Source organism: Gadus chalcogrammus, chromosome 4 (assembly GCF_026213295.1).
Source record: "Gadus chalcogrammus isolate NIFS_2021 chromosome 4, NIFS_Gcha_1.0, whole genome shotgun sequence".
Taxonomy (NCBI): domain Eukaryota; kingdom Metazoa; phylum Chordata; class Actinopteri; order Gadiformes; family Gadidae; genus Gadus; species Gadus chalcogrammus.
In genome coordinates this window covers 4,818,679-4,841,178 of record NC_079415.1, presented here as the reverse complement: position 1 = coordinate 4,841,178, position 22,500 = coordinate 4,818,679, and the positions used below count along the sequence as shown (strand labels likewise).

The window sequence follows — 22,500 nt, the reverse complement described above, 5'->3', positions numbered from 1 at the left end:
GTGTGTGTGTGTGTGTGTGTGTGTGTGTGTGTGTGTGTGTGTGTGTGTGTGTGTGTGTGTGTGTGTGTGCGTGCGTGGCAAAGCCCTGACCCATTGGGTTCTAGGCGTGTGTGTGCGGTCAGATCGGTACGTTTCCCTCTCCAGCTCCACCAGGCTGGCAGCCAGTCCGAAGCCTTTGTCTGTTTTTTCCGGAGCGCCGCGGGAGGAAAGGCATTCCACGCTGGAAGTATCCCGCTGGAACCAGGGAACGTTTGTTTGGGTCCGTCTTCCTCTGCCATTGTTTTGGCGGCGAACTTTGCTCTGGCCAGCGTTGAAACGGCCATTGTGTCGACCATGGTGGAAATGTATTTAGAGTCCATGGTTCGATATTTATAGTGTGGTGAACGACAGGTCCCCTAGGGGGCGCGTGTCTCTGTAGCCTCTGCTCTCATTGGTCCATCTCCAGTTATTGCTTGTGATGTTGAGCATGCTCTCTATGCTCACTTTCCTGGCCTCTTCATTTGTAATACATTTTGGTATTTGCTTATTGGTTTAACTTTGAATTGGATTATAATTAATTACATATTTAGCATAACCCCGTCTAAAATATTACCATTATTGTCTATTCATTATCTATATTTTATATCTATCTATATCTAGGTAGAGATATACGTCTTAGACTATATCTCTATACATAATATATATCAATTAATAATGATAATATTTTACAAACATATGAATACACACGGTAGATAATGAGAGGGTAATGCTATTTAATAAAAGGATGAACTATGTGTATTTCAGTCAGTTTTGCATTTATTTCAAAGGATCTTCATAACATTAATGCACACGGTCATCGGTATCAACGTACAAAACAGCGGTGTGGGTCTGGCAAAACCACCATCAAGGCTTAAAGAAAAGGATTTTACACAAACAGAAAAGCACCAGACACACCTCCAACCCCCGCCCTCCCCCCCCCCCGCCCCCCCCCCGCCACCCACCCGCCAGAAACAACGGGCATAAAAACCAAACACAAGTTCACAAGACGCTCCCGAAGTCTCCCCAAACACAACATCTCTGACCGCTACACCTGTGTAATGACGCTAGCTTTTAAAAAACAAAAAGAAGAACAATTACAACCCATTTCAACGACATTCTCAGCGCGTCCCCCCCCCCCCCCCCCCCCTCCCAGAATCTACACCCTAATGAACAGAGTGCTTCTCGGCCTGTAGTTCTTAAACTGTACACCCAGGGACTGGGTCGCTAGACCCGCCCTCCTCCTCCTCACCACTACCTACTACTAGTACTACTTCCTGTTCTATGTCTGTTCTATATGGTGACCTTTAACCCCCCCCCCCCCCCCCCCCCCGCCCCCAGGTAGAAGTTGGTGGGGGGGAGGGGGGGTCCTAGCAGCGTGTGGCAGGGCCGCGTCGGAACGGACCCCCGTCATGAGAACTGGATCTGCTGAACGGACGGAATCTGAATAAAAGGAAACACACACACACACACACACACAACGTCTCAGTCCACACTTCCGGTTTAGAGGAGAGGGAGGGGCGGGACTTTCAATGACATGGGTTTAGAGGAGAGAGAATGGGCGGGGCTTTCACTGACATGGGTTTAGAAGAGAGAGAATGGGCGGGACTTTCAGTGACATGGTTTAGAGGAGAGAGAGAATGGGAGGGACTTTCACTGACATGGGTTTAGAGGAGGAAGAGGGCGGGACTTTCAGTAACATGTATGGAGAGGAGAGAGGGCGGGCCTTTCAGTGACATGGTTTCAGAGGAGAGAGGAGAGAGGGCGGGCCTTTCAGTGACATGGTTTCAGAGGAGAGAGGGGTCAGGAACTCAGTTACAGCGTTTGCTAGATGGGGGGGGGGGCGGGTCTTCAGGGATGTGTTTGAGGCGAGAAAGGGGGCGGGAATTTCGATACATGAAGTAGGAAGGCTGTTACAAGATGGAAGATAAATCTATAAAACGTGATTATCCGTGCCCAGACCAACCTGTTGGTACGCCGTCGTGTACACCATGACGTTCTGCTGCTGGCCGTCAGCCGTGATGATGCCTGCTGGCAGCGGATTGGCTGTCGGGGAGGAAGTGAATGGTTAGTTGAATTGTTGCCAAATAGTGAGCAACAATGAGCAGAGATACATGGCACAATAACAGAATATATCCTATGGGAAATCTATTTAAAAAAGATTGTATATTTATGGATATTGTCTGCAGCATAAAGGGCAGGTTTTGGCAAAGAAGGCAAGGTTATGGATTACTTTATTTATCCCAGACAGAGACAGTACAATATACTGGAGAATAATAAAAAGATATGATGCTAGAAGGGAAAGCACATCCAGCAGGTCGTAAAGCCTTCTGTGCCGTTACTTTATTGAACCGGTTGGTCTCATTGAGATTAAACACCTCTTACAAGAGACACCTGGTCCAGACAGAAAACAATAACACTTTATACAGTCAGCAGCCTCGAACACGAAACATAAGAACACTCCTATCCTACACATCGACTAAGGCGAGACGCAGACAGGCATTACACCTCATCATGACCAGGGAGGACAGACAGACAGACAGACAGACAGACAGACAGACAGACAGACATCAGCCCAACCAGGGAGGACAGACAGACAGACAGCTCATCCTGACCAGGGAGGACAGACAGACAGACCATCCTGACCAGGGAGGACAGACAGACAGACAGGCAGACAGACAGCTCATCCTGACCAGGGAGGACAGACAGACAGACACCTCATCCTGAACAGGACAGACAGCTCATCCCGACCAGGGAGGACAGACAGACAGACAGGCAGACAGACAGCTCATCCTGACCAGGGAGGACAGACAGACAGGCAGACAGACATTGCACTTCAGTCTGACCACGATAGATAGACAGACAGACATTACACCTCAGTCTGTCCAGGGACTCCCGTCCTGTCAGCTGACGAGCGGTGAGGGGGGGGGGGGGGGTTAGGGTGCGGGGGGGGTGTGGGGGTGGTACTTACTGAAGCTGTCGTCGGTTAGCTCCTCCCCTAGGCCTTCCCCCACGGAGACACCCGGCATTCCCTTCTCCCCCTTCATCGCCTGGGAAACACAGGCAGGCCACATCAAGCTCAACTCTGGGGGCCCCACGGCGCCGCTCCGGGGCCCCTGGAGCGGCGGCCGCAGTCGGCCCCCCTCACACACACACATCGGAACCGGCAAACACGTATTTCATCAACCTCAGTGGCGATGATGATTTATAAATGTCATTCCCTCTCCCTGTGGTGGTTGAACCTCTAAATGTTTTAACAGAGCACATCCACGTAAGGCCTAAACATTTTTTTTGTTTGGTTCCGGTTTCCGACCGACCCTGTCAATTTATGTGCGACCCAAATTATTTTATGAGCTTTAAAAAAAATAATGATAGTAATAAAAAGGCCCCAACACCCCAACCCTTACCAATGAGTTACATCATGCTCTGTGGGGAGGCTAGTAGCTCCTCCCCCTACGGCTGATTGGCTCCTTTAGCTCATGGTGTAGATGTGATGTCGCTGTGGCCTGAAGTATCGCTGGAGGGGGAGCAGCCCTTCCCAAGGAGCTCATCCCTCCCCACGATACCGGGATACATGGGTTGAATAAGGGCCGACATATGTGGTACGAGTCATTTATTACTACCTAATGTTGGGATGGGATAATAACTAGGACCAGAGGATCATAACTAAGTCTAAGGAATCATAACTAGAACTAGGGGATCATAACTAGGACAAGAGGATCATTACTAGGGAATCATAACTATATGATCATAACTAGGACTAGAGGATCATAACTAGAGGATCATAACTAGAGGATCATAATTAGGACTAGACGATCCTAACTAGGACTAGAGGATCGTAACTAGGACTAGAGGATCATAACTAGAGGATCATAACTAGGACTAGAGGATCATAACTAGTACTAGAGGATCATAACTAGGACTAGAGGATCATAACTAGGACTAGAGGATCATGGACTAGAGGATCATAACTAGGACTAGAGGATCATAACTAGAGAATCATAACTAGGACTAGAGGATCATAACTAGGACTAGAGGACCTTAACTAGAACTAGAGGATCATAACTAGGACTAGAGGACCATAACTAGGACTAGAGGACCATAACTAGAACTAGAGGATCATAACTAGAGGACCCTAACTAGGACTAGGTAACCATAACTAGGTCTAGGGAACGCCTCTAAGAGCTATGTTGCTGGGTCACCTGTCTCTAACCGATGGAGAGGTTTCTGATGCGACAACTGTAGAAGGTTGACTCTAGAACAGGGGTCGGCAACCCAAGGCACGCGTACGTGCAAATATGTTTAAATGAGTTACTGAAAGCAGTGTTCTGAAATGGGATCAATTAATAGTATGTAGCCTAAACCTATGTTGTGAGTAATAGAGAAGAAAATATTTAAAATATTGTTGCAAGTGTCCTGTATGCATCGCCTTCACATGGTTTTGCAAAGCTGTTCATGTCTTAAAGATATGATGTGGATGGTTCCAAAATTCTCATATATTCTCGTTTTTTACATTCCTCACATTGCAAATATGTTTTTAAATAAGTTCCTGAAAGTGGTGTTTTAAGATGGGACACAGGTAATTATAATTTTTAATCCCATGTTGCAAATATAACAACAAAAAAAACATTATACAATTCCATGTCGTCTGGAAATGTTTTTGGTCGCTGTGTCATAATTCAGCTTAATATTTAATATATTGTTGCTTAAGGCACACTCATTAACGAGAACATTTCAAACTGGCACTGCATGTTGAAAAGGTTGCTGACCCCTGCTCTAGAAGGATGTCCTCCGCCACAGAACCAACAAGCCCCCCCCCCCCCCCCAACCCCCCAACCCACACACTCGGAACTCGCTCACCTCTCTGAACTTCTGCAGGTACAGCTTCAGCGGCTCCACGTACATGTCGAAGCCCAGCGTGGACATGGCGAACAGGATGTCCTCGCCGTTGATGGTTTTCCTCTTCTCCTGGTGGCAGCGCTCGCTGGCCTCCGACGTGATGAAGCTGATGAACTCGCTCACGCACTCCTGCACGCACTCCTTGGCGTCTTTGGCGATCTGACACACAAGGAGGGGGAGAGGGGGAGTGTGATGACGAGGAACGAAAGGGATGGCTTGTGTGGAGGTTTCAATGGAAATAGTATTGTCGACCGCTTTCTAAATCTCACACACACACACACACACACACACACACACACACACAAAGAAAGAGACACACACAGATGCAAAAAGGCACAAAGAGTGTCACACACACAAGCACAAAGACAGAGAGAGACACACGCAAACAGAGAGCGATAGACAAACACACACACACACACACACACACCTTCCCCGTCTGCGGGACTGCGTTCTTCATGATGCGAGCCACGTTGGCGATGGGCAGGTAGATGTCCTGTTCCCTGAAGTTCTCCTTAATGCCCCCCTCCTCATGGTCGTTTAGACTCTCATCCCCGTCATCTGTGAGCGACACAAGAGCGAAACAATCACAATCGGTCACGTGGTTAACGTCCCTCAATTCAGTGGCACAATAAACATGCGGAATAGAGACACGCCAAACCTATTCTAACATTGTTGTTTTTATTATTCCTTTACCTTCTTGTGATTGCAGTACGTAGTGCCCGGACGCCATGTACTCTCCGGTGATACCCAGCTGGGAGGCGTCTGTGGTGGAACCGTCTCCGTCCATCTGGGGCACAAACAAAACAAAGGCGCATCAGACGGGTAGATTGGAGATCGAGACGCGGGGGTCCATATCCAGACGTGGTGTCTGGATGGAGATGGACCCCACGTCACCATTTCCAGACAGGGCACCTGGATGGAGATGGAGACGCGGGGTCCGACTCCAGACGGGGCGCCTCGACGGAGACCTGTAGTCCATATTGCCGTTCCCGCTCCACTGTGGTGGGACCGTCTCCCGAGTCAAGGCGCCAAAACACGCCACTGCGAAATCAACAACCCGCCGCCGCGTTGATCTGACCGTACACACATAAGACCGCACCACGCATATCACTTACAACCGAGACCCGTGCTAAACGTAGCTCTCTGTTCCGAGCTAAGGCGGGCTAGCGGATCCCGTACATATTCCTGGTGTCGACCAGCTAGCCAACCCAGTTAGCACCGAGGCTAATGTCTAAAAGCGGGTAGGTTCGATCCCCGGGTCGTCCCGCTCCACACCGCGGGGACCCGGTGCACTGAACCCGGCTGATCGCGTCGGACTCGGACCCTAACTTCACCGGACTCCCAGTCTGCCGCAAGCCGCGTCCCGAGGCGCCGCGCCGGCCTGCTCTTTGTCCTGGTGGACCAGGCTCGGGCCGCCAGGGTGTTATTCTTATTCTTTATCAGAACGGGTACTTCCTGATCATCAGCCCTCATCCACCCCGACAACAAACACAAATCACACGCAGACGGACATTTCCATTCGAGCTAACGAGAAATCGGTTAGCAATCATTGGCCGGAGCCAGACACCAACCTGCGATGAAGCCCTGGTTGGTTACCTTCTCGGAACGGCTGTTTGGTTGGACAGAAAATGGCTGCGAAAGAACCAGTCCCTGCGCGGAGCGGCGCGTCCTGTAGCGGGCCGCCGTACCCCGACTCACCGCCAGGGGGGCGTTCCGCCGAGCCGCAGTACCCCGACTCACCGTCAGTGGGGCTGAAGTACCCCGACTCACCAACAGGGGAGCGTTGTGTCTGCACAGTGCAGACGTTAAACGTACACGTTAAATACACAGACAAGGGCATCCCTTGTTCATGCGTACACATGGTCCAAAGTAAATAATACAATTAAATATGCAATTATCTTTTTTTTTTTTTTGCGATCGACTGTTTAATGCATTTGGAGGTAGATAATATTGAACGCTTTCCTCAACAGGATACTGCAAATTAATGATTGTGGATTTGCATGTTTGTTTAAATACATAATATAACATATTTACAGTATATAAATGTATTTCAGCGTTGGAGTAAATGATTCAACACTGCGCATGCGTGCGTACTCAAAAGGCCGCTCATGTTACAAAAGTTTCGGGGTCAGTCAGAGAATAGAAGGAAGTTGTTCAATGTTGATAAACCACATTGATCCTTGACTAATCAGTGTGTTCAACTTTACGTGAAAGTGATCAAATCAAGTGAGTCGTATTACCTGCATTCACAGCATTTGGTTAAGTAGCGTTAGGCATGTTTTTAGTTATTCGTTCCAGCTTTCGTATTGAATTACTGTTTGGAAGTATCAAACGAATGCGATTAGATAGTGTTTTTTATCAACCAAACTCTAACGTCAGCGTTGTGTTTCCATAACGCACCGTTGTAATTTAATAAAAACATATACTCCCAACTCCTGAAGCAGCTGTCTCAACCAACACGCGTTTCCCAGAGCGTGGAAGTTCCACGCTGCGCCGCCAGATGTCACCGCCGCACCGCAACACAGTCGATTACCACATGTTTTCGCATACAAAAAATCGCCTATACTCTATTTGGCTGTATCACCTTGGCATAACATTCTCCTTCTGTGTTTAATGTTAAACCGAAAATTGTAATACTGAATAAATATTCCGTAGCAAAACTTACATATTTACAAAATCACACCGTATTCAATAGTTCTCTGCGGTCTTATTTCTGCGTGACAGAGAGATCAACAACAGAGTCCTCTACACCAGTCTAAGCCGGTCAAGTCTGTGCTGGGGGGAAAAAGGCAGACTAAAGTCCGTTGGCGTTGGCTGGCGATAGAGTGGGTGTTGTTGTGTAGTCCTACTAAGTCTACTTGCTGTGGAGGGCACAGAGTTGTGTTAGCTGGAGATAGAGTGTACGTGTTGTGTAGTCTTACTGAGTGTACTTGCTGTGAGGGCACTGAGGAGTACATGTGTGTATAGTTCTTCAACCCTGGACTCAAGACAGGTGTCTTCTCAGGTGGATCAGTGAGGCAATATGGAGCAGCCCATTGGTCCGTTGTCGTCGTTTGACTACGACCTGCTGGTCGTAGGGGCGGGGTCAGGAGGTCAAGCTGTTGCCAAGGTCAGCTATGTCATCGTATCTATGTATAAAGCCTCATGACGTCTTGAGATCTTCATGTGTGTGATGTCTTCGTTTGTGAACATGTGTGCAGTTTGAGAACTTGAGAAAGACAGTTTAATCCAAAATAAATGATATTGAATGATTACTAATTTGTAGTCATTACGTCTGTCTTTGATTAGCAGGGGCGGAGCCAGAGCAAAGATGGGATATAACAGTCTTAATATAATATATGCTAATTGGATGATCTGTAGGTACCTCCGGATGACGGAGGAGGAGAGAGAGAGAGAGAGAGAGAGAGAGAGAGAGAGAGAGAGATCGCTCATTCCCTGCCACGCTTTTAGGGGAGCAGATACTTAACCTGCTGTCTGAATGATTCATTTCACTGCCAGCTGTATCCCCCCCCCCCCCCCCTCTCTCTCTTTCAGGAAGCCGTCGGGTTTAATAAAAAAGTTCTGGTGATTGACCCTGTGACCCCATTTTCTGAAGGCACCACTTCAGGTGTGTGTTTTGTTCGCACACACTTCATTGTCTGTCAAAGGAGGTCATGCATCATTTATCGTCTTCTTTCTCCTCTTCAATCCTCTCTTTTCGCTCTTTCTCATTTGCTCTTCAATAATCAACCCCACTTCTCCTCTCCTCTTCTCTCCTCTCCTCTCCTCTCCTCTCCTCTCCTCTCCTCTCCTCTCCTCTCCTCTCCTCTCCTCAACCCTCCTCTCCTCTCCTCTCCACTTCTCTCCTCTCTTCTCTCCTCTCCCCGCCTCTCTCATCTCCTCTCTCCTAGCTCCTCTCCTCTCTTCTCCTCTCTCCTCCATCCTCGCTCCTCTCTTCTCTTTCCTCTCAGTTCTGGGATGGTCCAGTGTAACCATGGCGACCGTGAGGAAGCTGCTACACAGGGCGTCCCAGTTGGGACAGGACATTCAGGACTCACAGAAATATGGCTGGAGATTTAAAGAGACAGGTCAGCATCATTAATGTAAATCTTATCATTTTCTGTCGAGCATTTACCATGTGGGCATGAAACCTGGACCTTTAATTGATAAAACAGAAATCTCACTTTTGGTCTCAAACATAAATTGAACAAATCAATATGTCTACATCTACATCTCCACTCCTGCACCCCCACTATGGGAATTAGAGACTTTCATATTACTTTTACATTATAAAACTATATTGCCGTCTTCTTTAAACAACAGAATACTGTGTGTGGGTGTAAGTCACATTTCCCCAGCATTTCTCTGACATTATTGTATTACAGTTGTATTACAGTTGTATTTCTGCCCCGTAACTCAATAACGCCAGACGATGTAGTGAGATAATGTGAGAATAAGAATACCGTCCCGGTTCATCAGTACATATCGCCTCATGGCGGCCTGCATCACGGTGCCCCCGCCCTGCTGACAGCTCTCTCTCTCCTTCCCCCAGCCTCCCACAGCTGGGGGGGCCTCTCAGACGCTCTGTTGGGCCACGCAGAGTCCTGCGTCCTGGGGGTCAGGAGGGACCTGACCGAGTGCGGCGCTGCCTACCTCAGGGCCGGCTGGGAGATGCTGGCCCCTCACGTCGTAGAGGTGTGGCCCTCAGGCGTCCTATACGGTCTATGCTAGGGGCCCCCGCAGAGGGCTGGCCCCGGAGCCGGTCACTGGGGTGTGGCAACGGCACTGGCGTGTGGCAGGTTAGGTTTTGTCGGCAAGATATATATAGATATATACAGTATATAGATAGATAGATCTTCTCGAACGTTTACCATTACATCAACCAGCTTCTCCATCACACAGCTCAATGTATTGCTCATCAATAGCATCTATCTATAAAGCGATTAGTACATTGATAGAATGTCATAGTACATTGATAAAAAAACAGACCTGCCACCACACCACAGTGCCGTTGCCCGGGGTGCAGCTGGATGCCTCTCGGCTGAGGAGGGGAGCTACGCTAAGCTACGCTAAGCTAAACTATCTGCTTCAGAGCTCCACCGTCACGCTCCCGCCTTTTCTAATATAAGAGAGTCACCACAAGTCACGCAGCAATTACTTAATTGGTCCACGTTTTCTGAGATTTATTTTCATGGTAACAGAGTTGAAGTTGCCGACCGCGATTGTTTCCCAACACACGTATGAGACGGTAATCTGTTATATCAGAAGATAGCCCATCCCCTTTGAGTCCTCAAACATCACGACATCTTTAGATGGTGGAGGGAGATTGGGGGATTTGGTGATTGCAGCTTGTTTAAAATCTTTGATACTCGCTCAGAGGAGATTTAATTTAAGATGTGATATAAAGGAGTTACTTTAATGTGAAGTCTATTTTTCCAGTTGTTTTTACTTCTAATTAAATATGAGTTTGTCGTGAGTGTTACCTCTCCTGACGTGTTCTCTCCTGACGTGTGTCATGTGATAAACCCTGGCATGATGTCATTTCCACTGAGTCTAAACAACCTCTACAACACATAATCAAGTCTGCAGATAAAGTAACGCACTGGCGTTTAAGTACAGGTTGCAGAGGGGAACTCCAGGTCTGATCTCAGACCAGCAACAACACGTTTTGATTTGCCTTGTTGCTTACTTGCAAGACAGTGAAATGACTTTCATTCTCACATTGTTTATTTATTCATTATAGACCCGTCTAGACACAGTAACGTTGTGAAGGCATAGAGGCTCAAAACTATACCACTTTACACAGCTTAAGGACCGTTAACTCTAAGAACACAGTTTAAGGACCATAAACTGAAAGAGCACAGTTTAAGGAACTTAAACTGTAACAACACAGTTTAAAAGCCTTAAACTGTAAGAACCTGTAAAAGTTGAAAGTCCTTAAACTGAAAGAACACAGTTTAAGTGCATCCAACTGTAAGAAACTGCAAAAGTTTAATTATCAAAATAATTCACCTCTTTCAACATCTTCCTGCTATGAATGACATGCTGCGTCTGTGTTTGACCAATCAGGTGACAGACACCGATGGAAGGAAGTCCCGCCTCTCTGTGGGGACGCTGGTCATCGACCCCGGGGAGCGACCTCGCTACCCTGGGGTACCGGGAGACAGGGAGCACTGTGTCACCAGGTGGGGACCCAGGTTGTCCACCAGGACTCACCTGTCTCCTAGCAACAGACCCTTCCACCTGGCGGCCATGTTGGTCCGCTGGGTGGGAACCTTCTAGAATATTTAGATTTAGAATGCGTGTCCATTCAGTTGTCATGGTTCCCCTCATGATTCTAGAAGGTTTCCCTACCCGACCAACCAATATGGCCGTCAGGTGAACTACATGTTAATGAAACCACCTTTGTCTCTCCTTATAGGCCCTATTGCAAAGAACATGATTTACAACAGTGTCACCTTTTCACCCCTGCTATCACAAAGAGGTCAAAGGTCGAGTTACCTTAACTTCACCCCCTCTATAATGTGTTTGAACAACTTAAGTTGCTAAAGAGCACCTTAGGAGAGAGTTAAGGCTCGATATAGTCATTACAAAATCTAAATCGGCATGTTCACATACCGTAGGTTGTCAAACGGTGGTCCGACACAGTGACGTCGTCACGGTACCACCGACTTACCGGCTTTGTTGACCAACAACAGGCATCGTTGGACTGGTGGGCGTGGTCACAGTCACACTATCTGGGTGGAGTACCCTACATGTGCCGCGGCAATGTCAACCCAGTGCAGTGCTCTGATTGGTCAGAAACCTTGCTTTTTTGTCCATGCGAACAGGACACTTTAGCCGCTGTTGTGCAGTGGATCCGGGTGTGGCTCGTCTCTCTCTGAGGACGTCTCTGGTGTCTACGCGAGTCCGACAGCACCTGTGGTGTATTCTCTCCCCCCCCGCGGGAGCTGCGTGGGAACTTTGAAACAAAGCGGGACACACTCAATTACTCTTTAATGAAAGTGTCACTGTCCATACTGGTGGCTGTCGACACAGCGGGGATGAATGTGCCCCGGGGTAATGTTATGCAAACACATCTCTTCCTCCCGTGGGACCGCTGGCTAATGTGAGGAGGAGGCCGCGTGAGGTCAGCGTCTGGGGCTCCGAGGACGGACCGGCCTGGGTGATGGGACAGTCACGGACTATTGTCTCACTCTGTCGCCATGGTTACTCTCTTCCTGTCTCTCCGTCTTGCTGCCTCTTCTGCTGTCTCCATCTTCATCTGTCTCTCTGTCCCTCCGTCTCTCTCTCTTCTCTCTCTCTCTTTTTCTCGCTCTCTATCTGTATCTCTCTCTCTCGCTCTCTCTCTCTCTCTCTCTCTCTCTCTCTCTCTCTCTCTCTCTCTCTCTCTCTCTCTCTCTCTCTCTCTCCCCCTATCTCTCTCTCTCTCTGCCTCTTTCTCTCTCTCTGCCTCTTTCTCTCTCTCTCTCTCTCTTTGCCTCTCTCTCTCTCTGCCTCTCTCTCTCTCTCTCTCTCTCTCTCTCTCTCTCTCTCTCTCTCTCTCTCTCTCTCTCCAGTAACGAGCTGTTCTCCAGGCCTCGCCCGCCCGGCCGCACCCTGGTGGTGGGCGGGTCTCCGGAGGGGGTGGAGTGTGCTGGCTTCCTGGCCGGCCTGGGTCACGAGGTCACTCTCATGCTGCCGACCTCTGACCTCCTGCCAGGCTTCGACCTCAAGCTGTCCCAGAAGATCGAGAACCACATGCTGGTGCACGGAGTCCACTTCCTGTACGAGCACACACTCAGCAAGGTAAGCAAACGCACACACACACACACACACACACACACACACACACACACACACACACACACACACACACACACACACACACACTCACTCAACAAGGTACACACACAAACGTAAACACACACTCAGCAAGGTGCACACACAAACTATACTGTACACAAATGATATTATTGTTGTAGACGTTAGACGTTATTGTTGTAATCTGTGTGTGTCTGTTCATTGTGTGTGTGTGTGTGTGTGTGTGTGTCTGTCTGTGTGTTTTTTGTCTCTTAGGTGGAGCAGATAGGTGCTCAGGATGAGGGCGTTTCTGCAGGTACATCAGCTTGCATAACTTCAACCCTCACCACAGAACCATAGCATGGTTAGCATGCTACGACATGCTAACCATGCTACAACATGCTAACACGCAGCAAACACGTGATACATCCGTTCACGTCTCCAAACCTACCTATTCCTGCCCACATAAAAACACAGAGGATAGACAGACAGACGCACACACACTGTGGCAACCCGGCACGGTGAGCGAAGCACCTCCTCCCAAACAGGACACCATTTCATGGGGAAAAGCCCAAAAGGCATGTTTAATCCAAAACATAACGTAAGACCTGGGAGGAATCAACGGCCCCCTCCGTCGTGGGTGGAATCCCGTCACCCACGAGGACCGGTCTCTCCGTGCAGGAGCTCCAGGGCTGGGAGAGCCCCGAATGAGTGGAGAAGCGGGCTATTTAAGCCCTGCTTCTCCACCTGTTCCTCAGGTGCTCTGAATCTCCTTAATTGGCCTGGGCCGGGTTGCCACAACACACACACACACACACGCACGCACGCACGCACGCACGCACGCACACTCACACTCACACAGACACACACAAAGACACACACAGACACACTGAAGGATAAACAGACAGACACAGACAGGAGTAGTCCCCAGCCACCTGTTGCCTGAGCAGCTTTGTCTTTAATTACCCCATACACCTGACACTTCCCAGGGGCCCGACTCCTGAGTTACAGACGCTCCTCAGGGGCCCGACGCCGTCTCTAATCTGCGTTCCCTCTCTCCCTGGTGAAGCGGCGTTGCTGGGGCCCCCGGGGGGCCTGAGGGCGAGCCTGCTCTCCAGGGACGGACCCGCCACGCAGGAGGACTTCGATACGGTGGGGGGCTGTCAGGCTGGGCGGGGGGGGGGGGGGGGGGGGGGGGTCTAAGCTGGGGGGGTTGGGCACGTTGTCTGGTGTCTCTGCATAATGGACCTAGCTTCACTGTTAGAACTATATCTGTGTATCTGAATGTATGTGTGTGTGTGTGTGTGTGTGCGTGTGTGCGTGCGTGCGTGCGTGCGTGCGTGCGTGCGTGCGTGCGTGCGTGCGTGTGTGTGTGTGTGTTGCAGGTCCTGCTGGCTGCAGGGATGGAGCCCAGTACCTCTAACATCGGACTAGAGCGAGTTGGGGTGAAATGTAGCCCAGAGTATGTGACTGTGTGTGTGTGTGTGCGTGTCTGTGTGTGTGAGATTGTTGTTGTTGTTGTTGTTTTGGTCTGTGTGTGTGTGCGTGTGTGTGTGTATGTGTGCATGCATGCATGTGCTTATTTTCATGCTTGTGCGTGCGTGTATGTGTGTGTGTGTGTGTGCGTACATGCACGGGGTGTGTGTCTTCTGTGTGTGTGTGTGTGTGTGTGTGTGTGTATGCATTGCATGCGTGTGTGTGTGTGTGTGTGAGCGTGGATGTGTGTGTGTCTGCATGCACCTGTGTGTATTTTTGTGTGTGTGTGTGTGTGTGTTTTCATACACGTGTGTGTGTGTGTCCCATGCGGCAGTGGGCGGGTCCTAGTGAACGAGCTGGACCAGACCAGCGTGGACCACGTCTACTGCCTGTGCTCCTCCTCCTCCTCCTCCTCCTCCTCCTCCTCCTCCTCCTCCTCCTCCTCCTCCGGCCTGGGACCCCACTGCCCCTCCCCCGTCCTCAGGGCCCGGTCTGGGAGGCTCCTGGCCCACAGACTGTATGGAGGGCCCACCCCCCCGGTAACACACCTCAGTACTGCAGCACCACCAGGGCTGGGCCACATGGAGACACCCTCATCAACACCACAATGCTGACAACCTTACACCATATATCGATAAGTATTACCATGTTTAGGGCTTAAAACGACCAGTCGAGACAGTCGAACTGAGGGTCGCTACGTTGAGGTATAAAGGACGTTTAAAGTACGGTGTCGGACACAGAAAAGTGACGACTAGGAGCGCTATCACCACGCACGCTCAGATCGACACTCTCACTGTATCACTCACACACTGCAGGCTCGCACTGCAGACCCCTCACTGCATCACTCACACTGCACACTTACACTACACACTCACAACGCACACTTACACCACCAACTCACAATGCCCACTTCGACTGCAAAAAATAAATAAAAAATTAAAACGTAATAATAAATCCAAAATGAATCAAAGTAAATTGTAATGTTGTAAATATGTTAATGTATTGCTCTCGCATTATTCTATATTGTCATTAAATATACATATATATATGTACTTTGTTTGCAGTGTGATTACAGCAACATCCCCTTGGTTCTGTTTACTCCACTCGAGTATTCTGCCTGCGGTTTGTCTGAGGAAAGAGCCAACGCAACGTTCGGAGAGGCAAACATAGAGGTATACACACACACACACACACAAACAAAGACACACACATGCACGCAGGCATGCACTCACACACACCGCATGCACTCATTACTGATCCACCAAGGCACAGGTAGTTATTTAATACATACAAGAATAAAATGACACACTCCCACACTGGTCTGGATAAGGGCCCTAATAGCGCACTTAACAGTGCAGAGCACACACACACACACACACACACACACACACACACACACACACACACACACACACACACACACACACACACACACACACACACACACACACACACACACACACACACACACACACACACACAGAACACACTTCTAAGCCCACTCAAACCCACACAACATGACGGCAGCAGGGAACTGCTCTCCTCCCGTTCAGGTTTATCACAGCTACTACTGGCCCCTGGAGTGGACCGTCCCCCCGAGGGACAAGAACTCCTGCTACGTCAAAGTCATCTGCCACGTTCCTGACCAGGTACCGGTTTGGTCATGTGACCTCAAGCTCGGAGAGAAAGGGCCAGGTTGGCTTCCTCAGTGTGTGGAGAGGATGCAACCAACACGTTAAACAAGAAGTCATATTTTAAAGTTGAACTCCTGATGCAATGTGCAAGGAGCATGACGCTGTCTTGAGCGTGCAGTAACGTGTGGTGAGAGACAGAAGCACTGCAGTGGAAGGAGCAGAATCCCAGTGATGAGAGTGAGTGGGTGCATAATAGCCCAGCATAACGTTGATAATCCTCCCATTATCATATTCTACACCCAAAGCTATGGCCCCAGAATACATGAATGTTGAATGGGTCTCCCCAGCAGAGATAAGCTGTGCTGAGAGAGACACACAGACAGACAGACACAAAGAGTCAGACACACAGACCGACAGACAGTCATACTGACAGACAGACACATAGTCAGACAGACAGACACATAGAGTCAGACACACAGACCGACAGACAGTCATACTGACAGACAGACACATAGTCAGACAGACAGACACAAAGAGTCAGACACACAGACCGACAGACAGTCATGCAGACACATAGTCAGACAGAGAGACAGACACAGACACAGACAGACAGACAGACAGACAGACAGACAGACAGACAGACAGACAGACAGACAGACAGACAGACAGACAGACAGACACAAAGACAGACGGACACAAAGAGTCAAGACACACAGACATTGTGTGTCTTGACAGACACATAGGCAGACAGACACATAGAGACAGACAGACAGACAGACACAAAGAGTCAGACACACAGACAGAAAGACAGACATATAGAGTCAGACACACACACAGACAGACAGACAGACAGACAGACAGACAGACAGACACGCAGACAGACAGACAGACAGACAGACAGACAGACAGACAGACAGACAGACAGACAGACACGCAGACAGACAGACACAGACAGACAGACAGACAGACAGACACAGACACAGACAGAGTTAGACACACAGAATTGACCCACCCAGAGAGACAGATACTGACGCAGACAGCGACCCACATACACAGACACAGACGCATAGAGAGGTGGACCCAGTGGTCCGGTGAGGTGACGTCCCCTGGCACACTGCCGTCCCCAGGAGCGCGTGGTGGGCCTCCACCTCATGGGTCCCCACGCCGGGGACATCGTCCAGGGCTTCAGCGCCGCCATGACCTGCGGCCTCACCAAGAGACAGCTGGACGCCACGGCGGGCCTGCAGCCCACGGCTGCACAGGTAGGGGGCCGCACCTGTCTGACTCTCTCTCTCTCTGTCTCGGACTCTCTCTGGCTGACACAGTCTCTTCTGTCTGTCTCTCTGTCTCTCTCTCTCTCTCTCTCTCTCTCTCTCTCTCTCTCTCTCTCTCTCTCTCTCTCTCTCTCTCTCTCTCTCTCTCTCTCCCTTCTCTCTCTCTCTCTCTCTCTCTCTCTCTCTCTCTCTCTCTCTCTCTCTCTCTCTCTCTCTCTCTCTCTCTCTCTCTCTCTCTCTCTCTCTCTCTCTCTCTCTCTCTCTGACTCTCTCTCTCTCTCAATCTGTCTCACTCACATGTTGTCTCTCCCTCTGTTGGTCTCTGTCGGTCTCCCTCTACCATCGTCTCTCCGTCTGTCTCTCTCTTCCTCTCGTCTCTATCTTTCTGTCTGTCTTTCTCTTCCCCATTCTCTCTGTCTCTCTTGTTCTCTCTCTGTCTCCCCCCCTGCTGTTCTCTCTTTCTTTGTACTTTCTTCATCCTATCTCTCTATGTCCCTCCGTCTCAGCTCGGTTACAAAATGGCCGTCCGAACGTCTTCTCGGTCATCGCCGCCCCTTCTTCTTCATTCATATTCATCCACTCTTCATTCATGACTCCTCGTAATTGAGACGCATTGGCGAGAGCTCTTAAATATCTAAAACTGTTTTAAATATCTAAAACCGCTTTAAATAACCTAAAACCAGTTGAAATCTCACTGCCCCCTGTCTCCCCTGCTGAGATTGTGCGATGAGCTTTTCCTCTTCTAATGGTCCCAGTTCCCTGAATTATTCACGTTAAATATGATATCGCCCGTGATAGGCTCCGTTTCATGCGTCTTTAAGGCTGCCAGCAGGGCGGAGATTCCCTATAAAGTTTGTTCTGACGTAGTGTTAATGGGGTGTTCAGTGTAGCACCAATGGAAGATTGGTGATTGGCTACTTTGGTGGTCTGTCTGTCTAAAGAACGATGTATCTATCTATGTATCCATCCATCCATCTATCTATCTATCTATCTATCTATCTATCTATCTATCTATCTATCTATCTATCTATCTATCTATCTATCTATCTATCTATCTATCTATCTATCTATCTATCTATCTATCTATCTATCTATCTATCAAATCAATGTATTTTTCAATCTATCCATCTGTTTTCTCTATCTGTCTGTTTTTCCATCTAGACGCATTGATAATATACCTCCCTGTGTGTGTGTGTGTGTGTGTGTGTGTGTGTGTGTGTGTGTGTGTGTGTGTGTGTGTGTGTGTGTGTGTGTGTCCAGGTTCTGACCAGTCTCACGGTGACCCAGCGCGAGTCTGAAGCCATGATGGTCCGGGGAAACTGCTGAGGTTAAGCCCGCCCCTGCTGTCAATCACCGGTGTTCCCGGCGACCGGTGAGGGCTGCAGGGAGCTGATTGGCCCGTGGCGTGACCAGCGGCAGACTGGCAGCCAGCCAGCCAATGAAGTCCTTGCGTTAAACCTTATCGAAAGGTGGGCGGGGCCTGATAACCTGCCCCTGATCATGTTTTTGAGGCGATAACATGAGTCGTCCTCATTCATATTATTGATAACTGATTATTGATTGTGGACTATTGATTAATGTTGATTAATGATTGATTATTGATTAAAGGTACTGTAGGTACGATTTAAAAAAAGAAAGAAAAAGGGAACGGCTCCATTGTGGTTGGCTGCCCTGGCCTCTGAATGAGGCAATGTAGATCTTGGACCACTCCTAGTTCATTTCTGACCAATCACGTCATCTGTTCCCTGATTGGGTCGGGAATCCATCCTGCCGGTCAATCACAGGTGCGTGAAATGCGCCACTTCTCAGTGACAGCGAATCAGAGGGAGGGAGGGAGGGAGCAGAGGGGCCATTATTTTTGCTTCTTGAGTTTCCAAACTCTCTTCACAACTCTTGTATTGTACCTACAGCTTTGTCAGGAGAGGGGAACACTACCCATGAGGCCTTTCTCCGTGCTACTGCCTCTGATTCGAGGGCCATTACAGGAGTTGCTCGGCCTATATCTGCGGGCTCCAGGCGAGCCGGTCTTTAGTCTCTGCTGGGGCGCGATAAGGCGCCGTGCGGCGACGTGAAACGTGCGTTTCCTGGCGCTGTCGTCGTTAAAAGCCTTAATTGGATGTAATGAACGAGCAGTGGAGTGAGGCGGTACTCAAATTAATCACATTAATCAGCCAGAGTGTCGTGCTGCTCGCAGACGGAGCCTTTACTGAAAACATGAATTACAAGACTCTCTCTCTCTCTCTCTCTCTCTCTCTCTCTCTCTCTCTCTCTCTCTCTCTCTCGCTCGTTTAAATTGAGTTTTGTTTCCTTTATTGACCCGACAAACATACAAAATACAATAAACTCATATTTTTTGTATCATAGAATTTGATGTTTCTCTCTGTGTTTTTTGTGTGTCTCTCTCTCTCTGTATTTGTCTCTGTGTGTGTGTCTCTGTGTTTTTGTATCTGTGTGTGTGTGTGTGTCATTAGAAATGACTTTCCTCTGTAGATGTAGAATAATTCTTTACCATCTCTATAGACAATTCTGACTTTACTATGTTGATGCTCAGTATGAGATACAGAGGTATAAAAGATACACATTAATTAGAAAAGGTTGGGTATAAAAATGTGAACTGATAAAATTGAGTCAAATTTGTGCGCATTAGTGCAACAGCCACTTGACTTCTATATGTTTTTGTGAATGTGCGTTGGGTAATGGTAAACATCACTTTCACAAACAGAACGGCTCGCTAATTTGGGGGAAGGTTTGCGTTCTGCCGTAGGTCAGGGTCCAGATGAGGACAGCGTTCTGGTCTACTGTCTCCTTCTGTCTCTCTAGCTGTCTCTCTGTGACTCTCTCTCTCTCTCTCTCTAGCTGTCTCTCTCTCTCCAGCTGTCTCTCTCTCTCTAGCTGTCTCTCACTCTGTTTCTCTCTCTGTCTCTCTCTCTCTCTCTCTCCAGCTGTCTCTCTCTCTCTAGCTGTCTCTCTCTCTAGCCGTTTGTTGTTCTTCAACTCTATATTCACTGGAACACATCGAGTCAAAATGTTTCAGAGTTTGGGAGTTTTCTTAAAGAATACTGCTGCACTCGCACGCACACACGTACATGCAAGCACGCATCCACAAACAAGCACAAGCACATGCACACACAGCAACCCACCCACAAACATATATTTGCACACACACCAACTCACACACACAGAAAACCACAAACAAGCCCATGCACTCACACAAACACATACTTGCACGCACACAAACACACACCCACACAAGCATGGAATGAGGATAGTATGTAGTTACTTCCTGTACAAGGGCGTAAGTTGTTATTCTGTGTGTGTTTGTGCATGTGTGTGTGTTTGTGTTCACGCCTGCGCACGCATGCGAATGAGTGTGAGTTCTATGCTAATTATTCTGCTTCACTCCATACTCGCTTCACTACACACAACACGACAACAACACAATCAGATGCAAATTCCATAAATTGACCTTCCGACCACGTGTCTCTCCGGCAGACCAGTGCTTGTTAGCGAGACGGACGCATTAATGAGGAAAAGTGAGCCTAACTTTTCCAAATACCCAGCCATTGGGCGCTGCATTACCGTCAGTAGGACTTCGTTTGATCACAGCCCGCTACCTGTCTGTGACTTTGAGTACAAGGTGAAGACGTCAGATAGGCGGAGGGCTATCACCTCCCGCTGCTGTGAGATAATCAATTAACGTGTGAGTGTAGCGCTGCAGTACGCGGTGCGGCCGGTAGGGCGCGCTGTGGCTGCGTAGCACGGCGACACAATGTATTTCATTTGGACTTCTAGTTTGGCCAAAGGCGCCTTAAGGAAACACTGCTATGATTAAAAATAGGAACCAATAAGATCAAAGTAACAAAGTATTATTACAGAAAGTCGCCAACTGAAAGGCAAACTCGAATAAATACTAATGTTGCCAGTAAATTAGGCTACTATGTATGAGTCAAATGTATCCTAGTAACTCTGTTGAAATCCTACCAATGGAAAATGAATGTTTTCCTCTTTATTGGATGTCTGGTTTCAGCCTCGCAGTAAACCGCTACTGTACGTGACGTGTATACGGGCGAGCCCATTCCTTCACCGAGACGGGGGCATCGACGACCCCCCTACAGCTCGGAGCGGAAAACGGGAATGGTTCAGTCCGGGGCGAGCGCATCGGGCTCACTGACCGGCGGACAGAACCGCCGCGCGCCTCCTCTCATCAGCACCACCGCTCGAGCCTCGCGACCCGCCGGCCTCAGTCGCCCGGCAACCAGTGCCGTTCACCGTTAACCGTTTACCGTTAACCGGCCCGTTCCGCTCGCCATGAAACAAACTTTCACCGAGCTGATGAGGATGAGCAGGATATGCCGGATGGTCCTCGCCACTTGTTTCGGATCTTTTATCCTCGTCGTCTTTTATTTCCAAAGTATGTTCCAGCCAGGTAGGAGCGCTCTACTTTCTCCTCGTTGTGTGAAGCCAGTAGACTCATAACGTGTGTGTGTGTGTGTGTGTGCGTGTGTGTGTGCGTGTGTGTGTGCGTGTGTGTGTGTGTGTGTGTGTGTGTGTGTGTGTGTGTGTGTGTGTGTGTGTGTGTGTGTGTGTGTGTGTGTGTGTGTGTGTGTGTGTGTGTGAGAGGGCGTAATCCATTCCCGTTTGGTCAATACCGCGTCTCTTTAAACGCGAATCTGCTCCTCATCTGTCGGGAACATAAGGAGGAGGCGGCGGACTCCTTTGTTTTGGTCCCCGGGGGGGAGAGAGTCCTTCATTTGGGGTGGCGGGGGGGGAGTTCATGTCCGCTGAGGAAGTCTCGGCTCTCCTCCTGAGACAGAGAGTGGAAGCGTTAAAGCGTTAAAGCGTTTGGTTCCTGGGGGAACGTGGCGCCTCGGCGATGGCATTCGTTTGCCCTGCGCTCCTTGCGCGCGCGCGACTCACCTTTCTACAGTAGGGCGCGCCTGCGCGCGAGATCGAAGGGGCCTAGCGCGCATGCCCGCACCCCTACTGTACACACGCGCGGGTGCGCGCGCGAGTTCAAAGGACCTCGCGCCGAACGTGGGAAAGAAAAGAGCAACACATGTGAACGAGCGACAACAGGTTCTCTTGCCGACGGAAGGAAGGAAGGAAGCGCTCTTCTTCCTGTGGGGTCGGACGCCAGCGTGCATCCGGTCCCAGTGGAGCGCGCCTCATACATGATGAGAGGCGCGGAGTGAAAGCGAGGGGATCACGTGATCACGTGTCAAGGCTTGACCGGTGTTGTTATGATGGTTGTGGTTCCATCTCTCTGTAGGAGACGCGGCCGCTACACCGGGTTGGTGACGCGCACGTGACGCATGGCGCGTGAGGTATAGGTGGTCCCACGGTTCAGGTGGAGAGAGACAACGGCCCCGCCGCTCTCTGAGGAGACGGAACCCCGCGGGGTGAGGTGGTGATTGAGTATGTTGCTGGAGTGCGGAGCAAAC

General features: G+C 49.4%; 3 protein-coding genes and 1 long non-coding RNA gene across 9 annotated transcripts in view; 3 read left to right on the top strand and 1 right to left on the bottom strand.

Annotated features, from left to right (window-relative positions):
- The window catches only part of LOC130381499 (uncharacterized), a 4,064-nt gene extending 3,170 nt beyond the window's left edge, over positions 1–894 (top strand). The window contains exon 3 of the long non-coding RNA XR_008895429.1: positions 145–894. This is a non-coding gene — a long non-coding RNA (uncharacterized LOC130381499). The remainder of the gene's footprint in view (positions 1–144) is intronic.
- Positions 895–1,170: 276 nt separating this feature from the next.
- nfyba (nuclear transcription factor Y, beta a) lies at positions 1,171–7,683 on the bottom strand. Of its 4 annotated transcripts, XM_056588794.1 has the most exons (8): positions 7,580–7,674; positions 6,486–6,703; positions 5,608–5,701; positions 5,342–5,472; positions 4,876–5,073; positions 2,987–3,065; positions 1,982–2,061; positions 1,174–1,458 (listed from the first exon to the last, which is right to left on the bottom strand). In XM_056588794.1, exons 3-8 carry the CDS (start codon positions 5,699–5,701, stop codon positions 1,426–1,428), a joined length of 615 nt encoding a protein of 204 aa, XP_056444769.1. In that variant the 5' UTR covers positions 6,486–6,703; positions 7,580–7,674; the 3' UTR covers positions 1,174–1,425. The 4 variants fall into 4 exon arrangements, with proteins under 4 accessions (XP_056444771.1, XP_056444770.1, XP_056444772.1 ...); XM_056588796.1 differs by lacking the exon at positions 6,486–6,703 and having other exon boundaries at positions 1,171–1,458; positions 7,580–7,683; XM_056588795.1 differs by lacking the exon at positions 7,580–7,674 and having other exon boundaries at positions 1,171–1,458; positions 6,511–7,568.
- On the top strand, positions 6,922–18,885 carry LOC130381287 (thioredoxin reductase 1, cytoplasmic-like). 3 transcript variants are annotated; one of them, XM_056588792.1, is made up of 15 exons: positions 6,922–7,140; positions 7,919–8,023; positions 8,449–8,521; positions 8,805–8,981; positions 9,446–9,588; positions 10,963–11,078; positions 12,453–12,681; positions 12,952–12,991; positions 13,745–13,827; positions 14,061–14,137; positions 14,486–14,690; positions 15,216–15,323; positions 15,705–15,800; positions 16,913–17,047; positions 18,320–18,885. In XM_056588792.1, exons 2-15 carry the CDS (start codon positions 7,937–7,939, stop codon positions 18,383–18,385), a joined length of 1,635 nt encoding a protein of 544 aa, XP_056444767.1. In that variant the 5' UTR covers positions 6,922–7,140; positions 7,919–7,936; the 3' UTR covers positions 18,386–18,885. The 3 variants fall into 3 exon arrangements, with proteins under 3 accessions (XP_056444767.1, XP_056444766.1, XP_056444768.1); XM_056588791.1 differs by lacking the exon at positions 6,922–7,140 and having other exon boundaries at positions 7,177–8,023; XM_056588793.1 differs by lacking the exon at positions 6,922–7,140 and having other exon boundaries at positions 7,697–8,023; positions 8,865–8,981.
- Positions 18,886–21,262: 2,377 nt separating this feature from the next.
- chst11 (carbohydrate (chondroitin 4) sulfotransferase 11) overlaps positions 21,263–22,500 on the top strand; it is a 2,030-nt gene continuing 792 nt past the window's right edge. Inside the window, exon 1 of the mRNA XM_056587707.1 lies at positions 21,263–21,519. Coding sequence (XP_056443682.1) covers positions 21,368–21,519 — 152 coding nt within the window. The 5' untranslated portion in view covers positions 21,263–21,367. The remainder of the gene's footprint in view (positions 21,520–22,500) is intronic.